Here is a 17,940-nt window from a genome sequence, read left to right as displayed (position 1 = left end):
TTGTCGTCGTCGTGTTGGAGTAGAGGCAGCTGCTTGGGGTGCTGGGTCGAAGGAGGCACGGAAGCTCCGGCGGCCGGCGACGCTTCATGGATGAGGCGCTCAGGCTATGGTGTGGCAGCAGTGATGTCTTGGCGGACCGCTCAGGCTATGGTGTGGCAGCAGTGATGTCTTGACGGACCTTTGCAAAGCCCTTGAGCGCAACAAGCTAGCTGTTGCAAAGGTCCGCAGTTGACTGCGACAGTAGATCGAACGGTTGTTTGGGGTGACATCCAACAACTGCCGAGACGGTCGATCTAATCAGTTTATCACCTGGCGAACACGTAGCACTGCCCTAATAAGAAACCATTCAAATGCCTCATGAGTGTACGAGCCCCTTCGTTTGTGTTTTTATATATAGAGCAAGAAGCAGAAAATAGTTTGTGTTTGTATAAATAGCAAAAGCAGGAAGCAGAAAATACTTTTTATGGTAAAAATATACTCCCTTCGTTGTATCTCTCTCCTAATGTCTCGGTTGGTAGGTCGCGTTCCGGGTTTTATTTTCGTCCAACCATTTTCGTCTGATTTTTTTTCGTTGGTTTTTTTTCGCCGGTTTTTTCGTCCCCTCCCACCCCCTCCCCACCCCACCGGTCTCCCTCCCTCCCTCGAACCCTAGCTTCCCCTCGTCTCTCTGCCTCCAGCCGCACCCGCCGCCGGACCCCAATCCCCGATCTGACCCCCCCCCCCCCCTCATGCCCTCTCCATCCTCCTCCTCAAGACGTCACCATCGCCTCCGTTCGTCTTTTCCCGCGCCGGCGCCGTCGTTCGTCTTCTCCCGCGCCGGCGCCGTCGAGGCCGAGTCGTTCCACTTCCCGCTCTGGCAGGTCTGCGCGGCCGCGTGCGGGGCGTTCGTCTTCTCCCGCGCCGATGTCGTCGAGGCCGAGGCGTTCGACTTCCCGCTCTGGCAGGTCTGCGCGACCGCGTGCGGGGTGGGGCCGGCCGAGGTGGCGTCCCTCGACGGGCACACCAGGCTGCGTGCCGCCGCGACGGCTGGCAGGACCGGCACCGGCGTGGCCAACCCCACGGCCATGGCCGTCACCCACGTGCTCCACAACAAGCACGAGTTCCCCTTCACCACCGGCACCTGCGACCTCGTCCTGCTGTCTCTTGGCGGGAACGCCGCCGCCGGTCGGGCGCGGTCGTCCTCCAGCCTCCTGCGCATCGCCGGCACGTGCCAGGCCGACATCGTACGTCCCGATTGCTTCTTGAGCATTCATATTACAAAGGCTTCTATGGGTCTTGAAGCTTTTGCTTGTATCATCTATTAGATACTTTTTCTGAACTCTCTACGTTATCCCTCTTTGCACTGACCTATAATTTTTGTTTGAGCAGGGACAGTGCAGCGAACACGAGCAAATAAATTGGTAGAAGGTGCAGACGACTATATGAACCAAGGCTTGTGTAATATGTAAAGTGAGTTGCAGATGCAGTATCTACCTTTTTGATAAGTATTGGGTGTAGGTAAGACACATCTAATCTGAATTGAGATATGGATGGCGTGAATAGTCTGTATGTTCGATTTTCGATTGAATGTTGAATTATTATCAACTAGATCTGCATCCACCGACATTACTAGCTCCTCCTTGAATACCAACTGTCGGAAAGAGAGCAATGGTACTGTGATTGTACTGTTTTATGCCAGGTGTTAAGGAATACTATTTGCAAGCAGTTAGCGAGGAACTGACGGTGCATTATATTGTATAGAAGGTTCTTTTGATCCTGAAAAGCCAATTGTGCATTTATTGTTCTGTACCTAATTTGGCCCTCCTGAATCTCTATATACTACCCCGTCCATTCCTAAATGTATGTCTTTTTAGATATTTCAATATGAACTACATACGAATGCATGTAGACATAGTTTAGAGTGTAGATTCACTTATTTTGCTACGAATGTAGTCTATATTGGAATCTCTAAAAAAGACTTATATTTGGGAATGGAGGGAGTACATATACATATGATAGTTATGTCAAGTACTTTTTTAGTCTCAGCTTTTTTAAATCTTGTGACTTATCAATGCCAGCTTACTAGACAATGCGAAGGAAGCCCAGAAGTGTGATTCAGTGGATATATTGTTGTTGCATATGCCTTGCATGCAAATTTAAATATGAGGGATTCAAGGGCTAGGTAGCATGCTTCTACTTGACTGAATTTAAGTAGGAGAGATTATCAATTGCGTGCCGAGTCTTGTTGTACTTTCTGGGTTGTTTGATTTCCTTTGGTGGTTTTTCAAAATAATCTCGATTTAACCATGATTTGCTCTGGTGGTTTTTTGAAATAGTCTTCGTTTCGCAAAGACATCATGGTGATCGCACCTGGAATACTCAATGTCTTCGCTTGTGGTTTGTGTTCTTCAGGTCTTCACTTGCCATGATATATCTCTGATTTCTTCTTCTCTGTTCTAATTAGAGTCTGTTCTGTTTGCACCAATTCGAGATAATGGTCGTGGAATGCAGCAGCCAAGACAACAAGATCTAGCTCGACTTAGGACTGATGACAAATAAAATTTGATTCAGATGGTTCCTTGCATCTTCCTCTCATAATTAAACCTAATAATACAATTTTTTGTGCTCTTGTTTCTGCAGATTCTAAAGAATTGATTTGTTGTTCGGGCATTTCGTGCATTTGGAGTTCACAGGTATCTAAGTTTCTCTTATATGTGTTCTCAAAGAATTTGGTACTCAGCACTTGGATTTTTTATCTGAACCTATCATCTCAAAGCCTTGGGTAGAACACAAGCAATTGTGAGATAGAGCTATTTGCTACACCGTTTAGAAAACAGAACTGATAAACTCTCGGTAGTACCTATATTGATTAGCTATGTGCTTACCTGTAAGTTCTTTGCGAATTATTGTAATTCTTGGTACATCAAGGTTTAAATAATGAAAATGAGAACTACATGTTGAGCATTGCTTATAATGAAAACGTACGTCCATGGTTTAAAGAAGCTTTATTGTTTCAGTCTATACTGAAGCTTATATTGTTCCCCGGTTGATCTAGACATCAAATATTTTAAGCTTCCTTTTTCTGAGCCAATGGGCGAACTAAGAAAGGGAAATTCGTTCCTTAAATAGTAGTGGCATTTTACTACGCAGATAATACCGACAATTTCTCAAATGAGTCAGCATTATCATTCAGTCAGTAGGTTACTAAATAAAGCCGGAGTTCGCATGGAGCACCAACGATAACCTCAAGCAGATGCATCGAGACAGGTGATGAACTCTCCTATGTTTCCTCACATGAATCTTGCTCCAATCGCTTGATTGTTCTATCCGGTTTGTTGTGACAATACAATAATTTACTGTTTTTTAAGTGGTCCAGTCTCTGTTTGATTTGGAAAGATCGGGACTTTCTTTTGAGTTATTTCAATCTGTCATTGGCCATAACATTCCAGATTCCTTGTTTTATTTCCTCTTTTTTTGGGACTTCATGGTTGGATTGGACCTTGTACTGTTGTGGCAATTTTTTTGACTCCCATTGCAATGGACGGTTATGCTTATGGTTGATGGTGATGATCTTTGTTGTGTTGAGCCAAAATATACCTATTGTGTTTACTGTGGATATACTCGTAAGGATAAGACACACACACACACAATAACTTTGCTTCAAGAAATCGCCTTTTTAGGAATTTATGTACTAACAACCATTCTACAAAAATGCAGGCAAATCAGAGTTTATGGCACCCGAACTCTTCACTGGCAATTTTAACGAGTTGGTGGACATATATTCGTTTTGGATGTGCATGCCTGAAATGAAAAGGTGAACCTTCTAACAAGGGATTTTCTTTGGCTGCCTACCGGTTCTTTTTCTGTTGCTTGACTTTTGAACTCCATGGTTAGAAAATGATGGAAAAGTCTTGGACCTTGCTTAATGCTTGGAACTACACCTTTCCAAACATCCTTCTTGCTTGATGCCAAGAGGATTTCTCCAAGAGATTGGAACTATGTTCCTCTGCAGTTCTCCATTCAGACATTTCTATGGTTAGAGCTTTCTTCTGACAAAATTGTGCTGGTGTCTGGTTGTAAAACGTATTTCCTATTACAGCTGAGAAAGAGAGTAAGTAAAAAGGGTAAGCCAAGGGCTAGCTAAAATTCCAAAAGGACTATTTCCTGAGGTATTTGTCGCCGGCCAACCTGTCATCAACCCAGGGTTGGTCGCTTGAACGACATTCACTTCGAGGGAGTTTTGATTAAAAGTTTGTGACTTGTCATGCATGGAACATGCATCTTTTGTTAACATTTTCATTGCATTATATATTATATAAAAGCGACAAAGTAGTGTTCTGGTCATTGCTTTAGTAAAACAAATATACGTAGTATATGGTTATGAAGTTGAATGAATGCTCAATGGTCGGTTCAAGACTTCAAGAAATTCATAATTTGTTCTGTGTGTTTTGATTAAAATGTGACCTAGCTCAGTTGCCAGACTGTGGATAGAGGGATGTATGGCCACCACTTTGCCGGAATACCAACAGTTAGCCATTTTTTTGGGTATAGCTATCAACTAGAATCCACAGCTTCACATTTCTCTTTGTTCAAATGTTCTCTAAATACATGTAACTTATATGGCACAATTTCGATGCCACTTGTAAGTTGTAACTTCACATGATTTGGTGATTTGTCAAAGAATGACGGTGTCGGAGAAGACGAGGGGGGAGGGGGCACTGAGCCAACAAAGGAGGCGGCTATGGTAGGGCGAGTCGATGAGGTGTAACACGTTAGCACTACTACGGGAGGGGATCAAGGCAGAGAGTTGAGTGGTTGGTAGGGGACTTCTCGGCGGTCCGTGGGGAAGCACGGTGTGAAGGAGAGAGGGCACCATAGCGAAGGTGAGGTGGGCATTATCCGGTTTTAAAGAAGAGGACTCCAGCGAGAAATGCCTTGCTACAGAGGGAAACCGAGCGTGAAGGGCAGATTTCGACAGGAAATGGGAAGGGTGCATCGCGGGGTGGTTTAGATTCAGGGGAGCCCAAAATGTCTAGATGGTTGAATTTTGGGAGCCTGCTGGGAGTCCATTTGATGTCCGGACACGTTCAAACATATGAGAAAGAGTGTGTTAGCAGTGGGTATATCTGAAGATTATTTCTCAACTCGGCATGTGGGTAGAGACTAAAAAGACGATGCCATGGTAGCATGGCAGACCTGGCAAGTGCCACGAACATCATGATATTCTTCCTTTCCTTAATTCCTTGATTTGAAAAATAATTTGCTCGTGTGAAGCTGTACATAGCAGTCGGGCAAACGACACTTTGGCATCTTGATCTATCAAGGAAAATATATTTTTTACTTTAGAAAATGTGGGTTCAGATTGGTCTGTTGAGTTATGGCTGGTTGATCGGAATAATTTTTCTATTTAAATAATGTAGCAAATAGCATTTCATTAGAGATTGTCCGTTGAGTTATGGCTGGCTGATCGGAATAATTTTCCTATTTAAAAATGTAGCAAATAGCATTTCATTAGAGATGGCTTTGCAGCAAATTGCAAATCACGCAAACCAAGCCATCATCGCCTCGTCGCTCTCGCTGGGAGCGACAACAACTGCCGGTTTCTTCTTCGCCTTCTTAGCCGGCATCTCCTCCATCCGGATGCCCTGCGGCACGAGCCACTTCACCACCGCCTGGGACTCGACCTCCAGGAAGTTTAGGTCCGTCTTCGGCCGTCCGGCACGCCACACCGCCACGTCGTAGGCACGAGCGGCCTCATCGGCGGTGGGATGCGTGCTGAGCCACCAACGCTGCCCGGCATCGAAGAACTCCAGTCCAAAGTTCCCGGAGGGCTTCGCCCTCATGCCGAAGAAAACGGACTTTCCCTTCGGCGTCTTCTTCGGCGCCATCGGGGAGCGGGCGGCGGCCGAGCGGGGAGCGGGGCGGCGACGTGCTGCGCGGGGCGGAGGCGGACGGAGCGGGGCGGTGGCGTGCGGCGCGGGGCGGAAGCGGACGGAGAGGGACGGCGGACGGATCGGAGAGGAGACGGACGAAGCAGGGCCGGAGAGGAGGCGGACGGAGCGGGGCCGGGCGGAGGATGGACCGGAGGCGGAGGCGGCCGGAGAGGAGGCGGGCGGGGTCGGGGTGGCCGAAGTGAAGGCGAACGCGATGGGGCAGCACGGCGGCAGGCGGCGACCTAGGCGGGGTAGAATCAGTAATGGGGGTCCGGATCTACGGCGGGGCGAGACCTTAGAAAGTTAACATGTAACTCTTGCAAACTATTTCAGGAGCCCGTGGCAAACGCACGAGCAGTCTACTAGTATACTATAAGAACGTTATTCAAGCAAACGTAGAAAAATGTTCTTATATTGGGGTATGAACGAATATTGCAAATATACTCCTACTCCCCATAAAGAAGTGTAAGAGCGTTTACTATGTACCGAAATAGTTGTCGCTCCGGTACAGAGGGAGTACTATACTTGTTAATTTATTTTTAGAGCTACAAATACGTACTTCGTACTGGTTAATGGGACAAACACCTGACCGACGAGAGGATGGGCCGGCCCATACGACAACACCACTCCTACAGAAAACATCGCCTTCATTCCTCAAATCATTTCTCGATCTTCCCCAAACCCAAACCCTCGCCGTCACCCTCCGCCGCCGGCCATGGCCGACCCGCAATTTATCATCGGCACCTCCATCTCCGAGATGCTCGCCGGCATGGAGCTAGACGGCGAGGACCCTCATACGCTGGACCTCGGCACAAACTATCTGCTCTACTTCCTGTACGACTACCTCCCGCACCCGCCGGTCTACCCCACCGCCACCCTCTTCCCCTCCGGCTTGCCGTTGCTCCCCGACGGCGTCGACCGCATCAGCCGCCTCCCCGACGCGGTCCTCCGCGGAATCGTCTCCCGCCTCCCCGCCAAGGACGTCGCGCGCACCGCCGCCCTCTCCTCGCGCTGGCGCCCCCTCTGGCGCGCGGCGCCCCTCTCTCTTGTCGACAGCCACCTGCTTCCGGACGGCGGCGCGGCCGGGCAGTTCCCCCTCGGCGTTCCCTCTCCCCGTGCCGTCACCGCCGCGGTGTCCCGCATCCTCGCGGCGCACCCCGGGCCCTTCCGCTGCGTCCACCTCACCCGCAGCACCATGGAGGAGCACCGGGGCGAGATGTCGCGCTGGCTCGACATCCTCGTCGCCAAGGGGGTCCAAGAGCTCGTCTTTGCCAACCGCCCATGGCCAATAGACCTGCGCCTCCCCGCCACGATCTTCGGCTGCGCCTCCCTCACCCGCCTCTACCTCGGCCTCTGGAGGCTCCCGGACGTCGGCGCCGTGCCGTGCGGCGTCAGATTCCCCAATCTCAAGGAGCTCGGTCTGTGCTTCTGTGTCATGGAGGACCGTGATCTGGCCTTCATGCTTGAAAGAAGCCCCGTCCTGGAGTTCCTCGTCGTCATGGGGAGCCAGACCGGAGTGCGCCTCCGCCTTGTCAGCCACAGCCTGCGGTGCGTTCAGCTGGGATTTACCATGTTGGAAGACATAGATGTGGTGGATGCCCCTCGCCTGGAGAGGCTCTTTCAGTGGCAAATTGTCTCTCCGGGCCAGGTCGCCATGAGCTGCTCTTCCAGGATCAAGATTGGGCGTGCACCTAACCTCCGTGTGCTGGGATACCTTAAGCCAGGAGATCAAGAGCTAGGGATTAGCAACACCGTCATCGTGGTAGTACATTCATTCTGCTAATTTAGTTTGCATCTATGATCCCAATTAGATTATCTGACCTTGGGTGCATTATTTACAGGCTGGGGCCAAGGAGAGCATTGTCCCTAGTGTCCAGATTTTGGGCATAGAGGTGCAGTTCGGCCTCCGCAATGCTGTCAAGAAAGTGCCTCGCTTTCTCAGATGCTTCCCTAACCTGGAGACGCTCCATGTCTATGTAAAACCGGTTAACTCTGCATTGGCAATTTTGCAATACTAGTTTCTGTGTTATAAGATATATCTAGCATAGTCAGAACTGACTCTCTATCTTTTCTCAAAAGGAAAACTGATTGTGTATCTAGCATGGTTAGAACTGTGAATCAGATTAATCAAATATCTGCTGGCCTGCTCATAGATAACATAGATCTATCCTGAACTTGTTTGAGACTAAATGCTTAGTTGTTGTTGCTTATAGTTAAGATACCTGAACTAATGTATGCACTGATTTATTTCATCTGCAGTCCCGCCGCATATTTGAAGAGTCCACTGGCAAGGTCAATCTGAAGTTCTGGCAGGAGGGCGGTCCAATGAAATGCGTGGTGCAGAGCATGACGAAGGTGTTCTTCTATGAGTTCCAAGGGTCGAGAAGCGAGGTTGCTTTCCTCAAGTTCATCGCGGAGAGAGGTCGGGTGCTGGAGCAGATGGTTGTTGTGGTGGCCAGCAAATGTTTCTCCTCTGGTGAGGATAATGTGAGGGCCAAGCTGAAGCCTCTAACGAGCGCGAATTGGAGCAGCAAAGCTTGCAAAGTAGAGTTGTGCAAGAGCACGCGCACTGAACCTGGAAGTCCTATTTACAGCAACAAGATAGCTTCTGATTTTGGGTTTGCTGACCCTTTTGACCTCCTCGAGTACCACTAGATGCAGAAAGGATCTCTGTAAGTTAATTAGTAGCATTATGCCGTGCCTCTGGTGCTGCAAGACTACTTGTTACCTAGCTAGACTTGGTGTTGTTGGACTTGGCAGCATTTCTCTTGGCAAGCTGTGGCATGCTTTCTGGATGTGGTGTTTGCATGATGAGGCTGTTTGTGCCAAGAAGTGGCTGGATTGCTGGTGGGAGTAACATATCGAATTGGATAAAATGTTTGTACCAATAATTTCTTCAAGTCTGTTCCATCTTCACTTTATTTTCCTTTTTACATTGTGTTCCATCTTTAAGTCTGGTGGGAGCATGGTGTTTCTGGTTTGTCCCACAGGCTCGCTGCGCTGCAGTGAGGTTTTTTTTTTCGCGAATAGCGCCACAGTGAGTTAGGAGTGCCCTTGAGGATGTTAAGGCACACTGTTTGTTTGTTAGACTGTTAGCCATGCATGGTGAAAGAATAGTTCAGTTAGTCTGTGTGCTGGCAGGAAGTTGCTGCTTACAGATGTTCTTTTGCCTAGCTTAAACTATCACAAATGGTTTGCTGTACTTGAAACTAAATTAAGGATTTCATTCTGCGTTTGTGTTTTGATCTGAAATGCTTCAGCGTGATTCCCTTCGCGGCCTTCTGTGTAAGGTGCTTCTAAATTTTAATGTAAGATGGTTCTTAACTCAGGTTCAGGTTCAGTGCCTAAAGTGGCGGACGCCGGTGAGGAGGGGGAAGACACCGTACCCGTTGCAGCAGTCGACAGGTGTCCTTGTCCGTCGTGCTGCCGCCGGGCCGTGCGATCATGTAGTTCAGTCTGCAGAACACACCTTCCTCCTCGGGAGTGAACAACTGCAACTCAAAACTTGGCTCCAAAACAAGTATTGGCAATTTGTGTTCATAACTTCATATGCTAAAATGTGAATCAGCTCAATCAATATTTTTTCAAGAAGAAACCATCTTGTCTAAAATAGAGCTAGACGCTTACAAAGAGGCGACCCAATACAGCGGTGACTGGCTGAACGTCAAAGAAAAATTGGATCCAATACAGCGGTTCTCTCTTGGTCAACTCAACCACCAATCAGGAAATTCAAGACTCCTTTCTTCGGATGAACCCTAACGTTAACCCAGGCCCTGATGGCTTAGCCCGTCCTTCTGCCGCAAGTTCTGGCACTCTGTCAAACGCTTCGTCCTTGCCTTCTTCCACGACCTCAAAGTCTCAGTTGAACGCCTCAACGGAGCTCACATGATCCTACTCCCCAAAAATAAATTGACACCTTTGCTGATGCTTTCTGACCCGTCTCCCTGAACCGCCATATGCACTTCTGCAATATCAAGGTGTGCTTCAATGCGTTTGATCCTTAAGGCTTTCGACCCAAACTATGTCTACCACCCCATCGACCACTCCCTCCCACGACACCTATGCACTCCTGCTGAATAAATCTTGTCGAGGCAGAGAGCAAGGAACAGAGCAGAGGAGTTGGAGCTGCAGCTAGCCAAGCACACCCATCATGACACATGCCATGTCGTGTCGTTAACAGAATCTCTTCACAAGTGGTCTTGAAAAAAGAATCTCTTCATGAAACCCAGTCCTTTCAAGTTACAATTACTAAGCTCCCTATAAATGGAAGCCTATAAGAGCCCCGAAGTTTTTTCCTCGGAAGTGGACCCTGTCTTTAAGGGTCCAGTTGGATCATGGGCCCCACATGAAAGTATCGGACTAAAGTATTTTTCAAAAACTTTAAAAACACTCATAAATTTATTTTATTTATTAACTTTAAAAACACTGATTTTTAAAAATATTCACGAATTTAAATAAACTTGTTAATTTAAAACTTCTTCACCAATATCAGAAAAATATTCATTGATTCTACAAAATGTTCACAAGTTTTATAGTTGTTCATGATTTTTTTAGAAATGTCACAACTTTTGAACAATATACGGGGGTTAAAACATATTTTTAAATCTAAAACATGTTCACGAATATGAAATATCATCCTGGATTGTTAAACAAATGTTCACAATTTTGCAGAAAACATTTATGAATTTTAAAAAATGTTCGATAATTTAAATTATGGTTCCTGAATTTCAAAAATTATTATTCATTTTTAATATATTCGATAATTAGAAAAAAATAAAAAATAGATAAAATGGAACATGAAAAATATATATGAGAAAAGTTGATAAAAAAGAAGAGAAAAAATATCGAATGAAACCTTTCCAAAACCGGAAGGATCGGACTACATGGCCAACCCAATAGCATCCACGGGGATCCGCATTTGCTCGACGATATGCATGAAATCTTAATTGCCATAATAACCATTGTGCAGAAAGAAAATTAAATCCAAAATCGAAGTGGGCGCAGCAAAGCGCGTGTTACCCTCTAGTGAATAGAAAAACTGGCCACCCGTTTTTTGGTAAAAAGAAAAACTAGCCCACTTCTTTCTTAGAAAAAAAAACCCACTTAGGATGGCTTCCTTGGCGCATGGCACGCAAAGAGGCATGGCTTTATCTTGATGGCGGCGAGGCGTAGCGAGCGCTTGCCTCAAGGGCAAAAATGTGCGTAGATTTAAAAAAATGATATGTAGTGTCAAAAAACAAGTTCAAAAGAATGTTTGCACCGTTTAAAAAAGATTGTAACATTTTAAAATCTTCATACATTTAAAAAATTATGTTTATTATATTTTGAAAAAATAAGTTCGTCATGTGTTGAAAAATGTTCAACATGTATTTAACAACTTGTTCAACATGTATTTCAAAAAACATTACGTCATGTTTTTTTTAAATGTTCAACATGTATCTGTAAATGTTTCACATGTATTGAATTTTTTAAATGTATTAAAAAATTCTACCCCACACCTCAATATGAATTTGTAGGTTCAGAAAAATTCTTAAAACTTGTCAAAATGTCATCGATTTTTCAAAACCTGCTATTCAACCATGGTTTTGTTTTTAATTCCTTAACACAAATTCATAGTTTTGATTTTCCTTTACAGAAATTTACTTTAGAAATATTTTTTTTTAACTCAAGTAATTGAGCTCCATTTAAATTTCAGGCGTTGCCCAAAACAGTGTTGTGAGCCCAGTTTAGCCCAATAACGTGTAGTAGGTCAATATTGAACCCTAGCACCAGGCAGGCCCAGCGCACGCACAGAGCAGCCACGGCGCAAACTCTCCATCTCTCCGCGCAGGACCGACGGCGGCGTCGGCGGCGCAGCGAGTGGAGCGACGGCGTCTCCCGCCGACCACGTGCGTCGCGGGGTGGGGCAGCGGGCGGCGAGCAGGTTTGCCCCTCAGCTCGCCGCAAAGCTCTGTTTCCGGGGAGGAGCTGCGTCGGAGCTTGCCGCAAACTCTGTTTCTGGGGTGGCGCCGGCGCAGCGTCGTCTTGGTGCGGTGGCGACTCCGTGAGGCCTCCGGTGCAAGCCCAGGTTTGCTCCCCAGCTCCTCGATCCAAAGCCCCGACTCTGAAACTTCGGAATCGTGAATGGTGGCTGAGTTGACAGATTTTCGGTGTGGTCGCAGGTTTGTCATGTCGACGTTCGCCGGCGTATCCGTCCTCGACGGCGACAAGCCGTGCTCTTGCGTAACGTCGGGCGCCGGCGCCGGTGCTGGCGCCAACAGCGTGTACCACCTGCTCGTGGTCAAGGGCTACTCGGGTATCAAAAAGGAGTTGCCCAACGGCGAGAGCTGGTGCACTGATTTGTTCAGGGTGGGAGGCCATGAGTATTCCATCGAGTACTATCCTAACGGCGCAAACCCCAACTGTGCCGACTTCATTTCGCTCGATATTACCCGTTTGTACGACGAAGATGTCGAAGAGGGTGTGGAGGCCAAGTTCAGTTTCAGTCTCGTCGACGACGTCGAGAAGCAGATGCCGACGTACATTCGCGCGACTCGTAAAACCCGTGACTTCCGCAGATGTGATCCCTGTTGGGGTTGCGACAAGTTCATGAGAAGAGATGCCCTTGAACGATCAGCCAGTCTAAAGTCTGATTGTTTCACCATCCGGTGTGATATTGTGGTGTGCAAGGACAACACCCCAGATGCCACCGGCTCCGGCACCGGCGCCGAGGTTCTCCTGCCCGACATACACCAACATTTTAGCAACCTCCTTCAGAATAAGGTGGGTGCTGATGTGACATTCGAGGTCGGCGGCGAGCACACCGGTGTGTGCTCGCTGCCAGGTCTGAAGTGTTCATGGCGCAGCTCTTTGGCACCGCTACGCCCAGCGTCATACAGATCACAGATATGGAAGCAAAAGTGTTCAGGGCTTTGCTTTGCTTCATCTACACAGACTCGTGTCCTGAGATGGAGAAGAACAGCATGGAGGATGATGAAATGCCAGGAGTTGCGGAACAAGGACAAGTAGAGGAAGTACTGGAGGATAAAACGTCAGAAGTTGTGGAACAAACACAAGAAGAGGCGGTAGAGGATGAAATTCTTCTGCAATGGCTGCAGGACTTGTTTGTGGCGGCAGACAGATACAATCTCCAGCGGCTCAAGTTCATCTGTGAAAAGCAGTTGTGTGAGCATGTAGGTGTGAGCTCGGTGGCGTCCACTCTTGCTCTAGCCGAGCAGCACCACTGCCATGGATTGAAGGCGGCGTGCTTGAAGTTTATCCAAGTCCTATCTCCCTCGCGTTTGCAGACACTAATGGCAACTGATGGATGGGGGCATATAGCAACGACATACCCCTCGGTTTTGTACGAGCTCATTGCCATCCTTGCGTCAAACCAGCGGAAATGACACTCTGGTATGCATGTTCTTCAAGTGACACTCTTTTGCATGTATAATGTCCTCTATAGATTATCGTAGTTTGTGTGTTCTGCTTTTAATTGTCTCGTTGTGTAATTTGCATGAATGCTGAATCAGAAAAACCCAATATATGGGCATATTGTCTCTTCATGCAGTTGCAATGGATGGTCTGTAAATTCAGGTGTGAGGATCAACATTGATCTGCATTGCAGCAATGCACAAGTTTCCCAACAAATTTCATTTTATCCTCATATATTCGTCTGTGCATTGTGTCGTACGGTGTACCTTTGTGCATTCCCTGTCATTTAATACCCTTTTCTAGTGGTTATCAAGAAGAGCAAATGTTTGAAGTTTTTTGGAAAGGGATTTTATGAATCTGGATTTAGGGGAAACAATATTGAAGACAAGACAGGTCACCTAGAATTTCGGTTGCCGTGACAGGCGTGGTGTGAAATCTTGATCCAGTACCAGGGATCTTCTCCTTTATGCTTGTTGTTCTCCTCAATGGGACAAAAAAATGACTTCCGTTGTGGTGTATTTGGAAGCACAGATGATGATTGATTGCTGTCAGTTAGCTACTGTATTAGACAATGACTTGATGATGAAAAAACCAGCTTGCTTTGCCATGAGCCTGAAAGTGTTGTTTGAATGTGTGATTTCTAGACATCACTAGTAGTAAATAAAAAGAAGAAAAGAGGTGCCAATGGCATAGTAATCAAGGTACCAACGAGCCATGTGATGGTTTTACGGATGCAATCTAGAATGTCGCCATTCTGCAAAGCCACATGAAGGAAGTGGCAACAATCTAGATACCAAGTCTTCATACTGTCTAGACCCCGACATTTTCTAGTAAGGAAAATATCATCAGAAGATCAGTTTGCATGATAGTAATGTAACATGTTGTTTTCTCATTGATGGTTATCAATGCAGTCCACAGAGGGCAATGTGCTTGGAAGTATGAGATATTTAGTTTACTTGAGGGGTATGTGCCATCAATAATATATCATATTCATACCAGTTTCCATGAATTAACGCATTCTTTTCGTAGATATTCTGCACTGCTTTTTGCACTTGGTAGCTTCATATGAAAGATATTCCACTTAACTGAAACCGAAAGTATGTCAAAAGAATACCTTCGACTGAAACTATGTCAAAAGAACACCTTCGATGATTATTAATTATTTGCTTGTATCTGATTGTCATTTTTAACTGTGTGGATAATTTGGATCTCGGTGCTTATTCATGTGCAAGTTGTCATGCTCTTTTCAGCCTAGTGAGGAATTGATACTCTTAAAAAAAATACATGAGTTGGTAATCTTTTGCTCTGAAAACCATGATTGGTTTTGTTCTCATTGTTGATACTGGAGCTCTACTACTCACTGTGAAGTAAATAAAGCTACTACACAATGCAGCTATGACGATTGATTTAACGACAAGGGGCACACATAATATAAAATAAGTATATCAAAATGGCAAATCCGTACATAACCTTCAAAGTGTCTTCATATCGGAAATCCTATTCCGAGTGTGTTTTATACATCAATATTTATACAAGTCACATGAGATAACTTAAGTCATATTTTGTGTTTAGTAAAAAGTAGATGAAGATCACATAATTCGCATTTTGTTATCGTTGTAATTATACTCCAAGTATTGTGTCCACTGCAAAAAAAAATCTTATTATGAGATCATATATCTACTCTCCAAACAAAGTCATTCAATACATGTATTACCATGTACATAGCCTCTCAACAACGTGCGGGTACCATCCAGTTTTGGAGTATAAAGTAACTTGATGTCACCACGCTTGTTGTGCTTTCCTGCAGAGTGATGAAAAAAGGCGTGTTCCGTTCTTCGTGCCGCGGGCAATTGGCACGTCCACACGGAAAAAGTCCAAAATCAACCCTGAACTCATATGCGTTAGCTAAATCGAGCCCTCAACTTCAAATCCCGGAAATCAGCACACCAAACTCACTAATCCCGGTCCAAAATGAACCCTGAGCTCATTCCCAAACAGGGATTGATGACATGGCAGAAGGAAACTAGGATTGGCCCATAGCGCCGGCTGTTGTGCACGTTGGGCGCGTCGAAGTTGGGCCGGCCCATAACGCTTTCCTCTGTTATTAGTGGAGAGGCAGCCCAAACGGCAGTCCATCCCCTCCACTGCGGCGTCCCCTGGGTTTCCCATGCTCGAGAGACAGCAATGGCGAGGGGCGGGTGATCGGTGGCACCGGCGACGATCGTGACAGCAGGACGACGCGCGGCGTTGAAGGTAATTTCTTCGATATACTCCTCCTCTGGTCACCGCAAGTTAGGCTCTCTTTGCGTTGTTAGTGTTAGGTTTTGTGGGCGAAAAATTGGGGCTTTTCGGCAGCGGTAAAGTTAGGTTTTGGGTTGATTTTTTTTGCCTTTTTGTTATTCCAAATGCTCGGATTAGGACAATGTAGTGATATTGTCATGTTTGTTTCAGTTAAATCATGGATCCGACGGAGATTCTGAACGTCAGATTTCACTTTGGAGGGCAGTTCATCCACAGTGGTCCTGTTATGGATTATGTGGGGGGCGATGAAGAGATGTCACAGATCGAGAGGGACAAGTTGTCATTGCAAGAAGTTAAAAGGCGTTTGAAAGACCATGTGGAGTTGAAGGAATCGATGAAGCCGTATTTTCTATATCCTGGAAAGGAACTAGCTGATGGTTTGCTGTTTTTGTTTCATGACAGAGGTTGTGTGAATATGTCAGACTACATTTGTGTTGGATATGTAGCAGATATTTATGTTGAGTACCATGGGGAGAAGGACAGTGAGTACATCAGCAGTGGCAGTGATTTTGGGAATGAGATAATGGAGGTAAGTGATGATGAATTTGAAGAACCTGATACTATCATTAGTGCAGAGGCAGAGCCATTTGACAGTGGTGTGCTCACTCAACTTACTAGCAGTCCAGTTAAGTAGCCCAGGTCAAGAAGAACTTTAGAAGTTAGTGCTGTTGTTCAAGTGCCAGATTCCCAATTTCTAATTTCTCAAGTGTGCAATCAAGAAGAAGGGCCAATTGAAGCACTAGAGGAAGTTAATGTTCAGAATAGCACAAGAGCAGAGCAAGTAAATGTTCAGAATAGTAGAAGAGCAGAGCAAGTCAATGTTCAGAATAGCACAAGAGCAGAGCAAGTCAATTTTCAGGAAAATATTGCACCAGAGCAAGTCAATGTTCAAAACAACATTGCAGTTCCAGACAGTGATTCTGATGAAGATACTGAGTACATGCCACATAGTGAGGATTGTGGAGAAAATTCAGAAGTTGTGGAGCTTAGGAGGCATGCTAGAAAATTCAAGAAGAAGATGAGAGATACAAAGAGTTGGCTTGCAGGAGATTCATCAGCTCCTGTTCCCATTGAACTAATTGCAAAGATGGAAGAACAGATAGAGGGAGAGGAGAAGGAGTGGGGATATGATTCATCTGATGAGGATTATTCATATGATGAAGATTCTGATGGGCAAATGGTTAGGAGGAAGAGCAGGTATCCAAGATACAACAATGGCATAGATATTCCACACTTTTCATTAACAATGGTGTTCAGGAGCAAGAATCAGCTTGTGAAGGCCTTGAAGAGATATGGAATTGTTACCAAGAGGAGCATTGTGTTCATGAAATCAGAGGCAGACAACGTCAGAGCTAAGTGTGGATGGCATGGGTGCCCTTGGTTGATTTATGGAGCCAAAACCTCAAGGACAAGCAGGTTTCAGATTATTACTTTTAATGATGAGCATGAATGTGCACAAAATAGAGAGAACAGACTTGTGACAGCCAAGGTTATTGCTCAGAGATATGAGCACTTCATTTTAGCTAATCCAATGTGGAAGATTGAGAGCATGAAAGCAACAGTTCTCCAGGATATGTTTGCTGATGTATCAACTTCCAAGTGCAAGCATGCAAAGAAGCTTGTCATAGACAAATTAAGAGCTGGAATGAAGAATGAGCACACCAGGGTTTTTGATTACTAACTGGAGCTGCTTAGAAGTAATCCAGGTAGCAGTGTTGCAGTTTGTTTGGATCCTACAAACATGGAAGAAAACATATTTCAGAGCTTTTATGTGTGCTTTAATGCACTGAAGTTAGGGTTGAAGGCTGGCTGCAGGAAAGTAGTAGGATTAGATGGATGTTTTTTCAAAGGGGCTGTGAAAGGAGAGATGTTGTGTGCTGTTGGTAGAGATGCCAACAATCAAATGTATCCACTGGCATGGGCTGTTGTTGAAAAGTAAACAAATGAAAGCTGGAAGTGGTTCATTGGCTTGCTTATTAAAGATCTTGACATTAATAACAATGGAGCTGGATGAGTGTTCATTTCAGATCAACAGAAGGGACTGACTAATGCTACAAAGGACTATCTGCCAAATGCAGAGCACAAAATGTGTGCTAGGCATATCTATGCCAACTGGAGAAAGAAGCATAGGGCACATGAGTGGTAGAAGAAGTTCTGGGCAGTTGCCAAAGCAGCAAACAAGCAAGACTTCAACTACTACAAAGCAAAGCTAGCCCAAGAAACACCAGATGGTGCAAAAGATATGATGAGAATAGAGCCAGTGCACTGGGCAAGGCCATTTTTCCCAGTGGGTTCCAACTGTGAATCAGTTGAC

At 45.7% G+C, this 17,940-nt stretch overlaps 2 protein-coding genes, 1 long non-coding RNA gene and 1 pseudogene across 4 annotated transcripts; all 4 read left to right on the top strand.

Moving 5' to 3' along the window:
• Nucleotides 1-644: 644 nt before the first annotated feature.
• Nucleotides 645-1,716, top strand: LOC123072257 (patatin-like protein 3). The gene is made up of 2 exons (XM_044495827.1): nt 645-1,223; nt 1,369-1,716. Exons 1-2 carry the CDS (start codon nt 729-731, stop codon nt 1,402-1,404), a joined length of 531 nt encoding a protein of 176 aa, XP_044351762.1. The 5' UTR covers nt 645-728; the 3' UTR covers nt 1,405-1,716.
• Nucleotides 1,717-2,683: 967 nt separating this feature from the next.
• On the top strand, nt 2,684-5,684 carry LOC123072258 (uncharacterized). The gene is made up of 3 exons (XR_006434969.1): nt 2,684-3,246; nt 3,697-3,793; nt 3,874-5,684. It is a non-coding gene; the product is annotated as an uncharacterized lncRNA (long non-coding RNA).
• A 537-nt stretch (nt 5,685-6,221) lies between these two features.
• On the top strand, nt 6,222-8,812 carry LOC123072256 (F-box/LRR-repeat protein 13). Of its 2 annotated transcripts, none has more exons than XM_044495826.1 (3): nt 6,222-7,671; nt 7,754-7,888; nt 8,172-8,812. In XM_044495826.1, exons 1-3 carry the CDS (start codon nt 6,628-6,630, stop codon nt 8,565-8,567), a joined length of 1,575 nt encoding a protein of 524 aa, XP_044351761.1. In that variant the 5' UTR covers nt 6,222-6,627; the 3' UTR covers nt 8,568-8,812. The 2 variants fall into 2 exon arrangements, with proteins under 2 accessions (XP_044351761.1, XP_044351760.1); XM_044495825.1 differs by having other exon boundaries at nt 6,226-7,674.
• Nucleotides 8,813-11,703: 2,891 nt separating this feature from the next.
• LOC123072254 (BTB/POZ and MATH domain-containing protein 1-like) lies at nt 11,704-13,557 on the top strand (annotated as a pseudogene).
• The last annotated feature ends 4,383 nt before the right edge of the window (nt 13,558-17,940 follow it).

Source organism: Triticum aestivum, chromosome 3B, assembly GCF_018294505.1.
Source record: "Triticum aestivum cultivar Chinese Spring chromosome 3B, IWGSC CS RefSeq v2.1, whole genome shotgun sequence".
Lineage (NCBI taxonomy): Eukaryota > Viridiplantae > Streptophyta > Magnoliopsida > Poales > Poaceae > Triticum > Triticum aestivum.
This window is presented reverse-complemented; position numbering and strand designations above follow the sequence as displayed.

Bases quoted from the DNA above. Each gene is read 5' to 3' on its own strand.
- LOC123072257 (XM_044495827.1), top strand. From the start codon at position 729: ATGCCCTCTCCATCCTCCTCCTCAAGACGTCACCATCGCCTCCGTTCG. The intron at 1,224-1,368 runs GTACGTCCCGAT...TTGTTTGAGCAG, and splicing joins GCACGTGCCAGGCCGACATC to GGACAGTGCAGCGAACACGA.
- LOC123072256 (XM_044495825.1), top strand. From the start codon at position 6,628: ATGGCCGACCCGCAATTTATCATCGGCACCTCCATCTCCGAGATGCTC. The intron at 7,675-7,753 runs GTAGTACATTCA...CATTATTTACAG, and splicing joins TTAGCAACACCGTCATCGTG to GCTGGGGCCAAGGAGAGCAT. The intron at 7,889-8,171 runs GTAAAACCGGTT...TTTCATCTGCAG, and splicing joins TGGAGACGCTCCATGTCTAT to TCCCGCCGCATATTTGAAGA.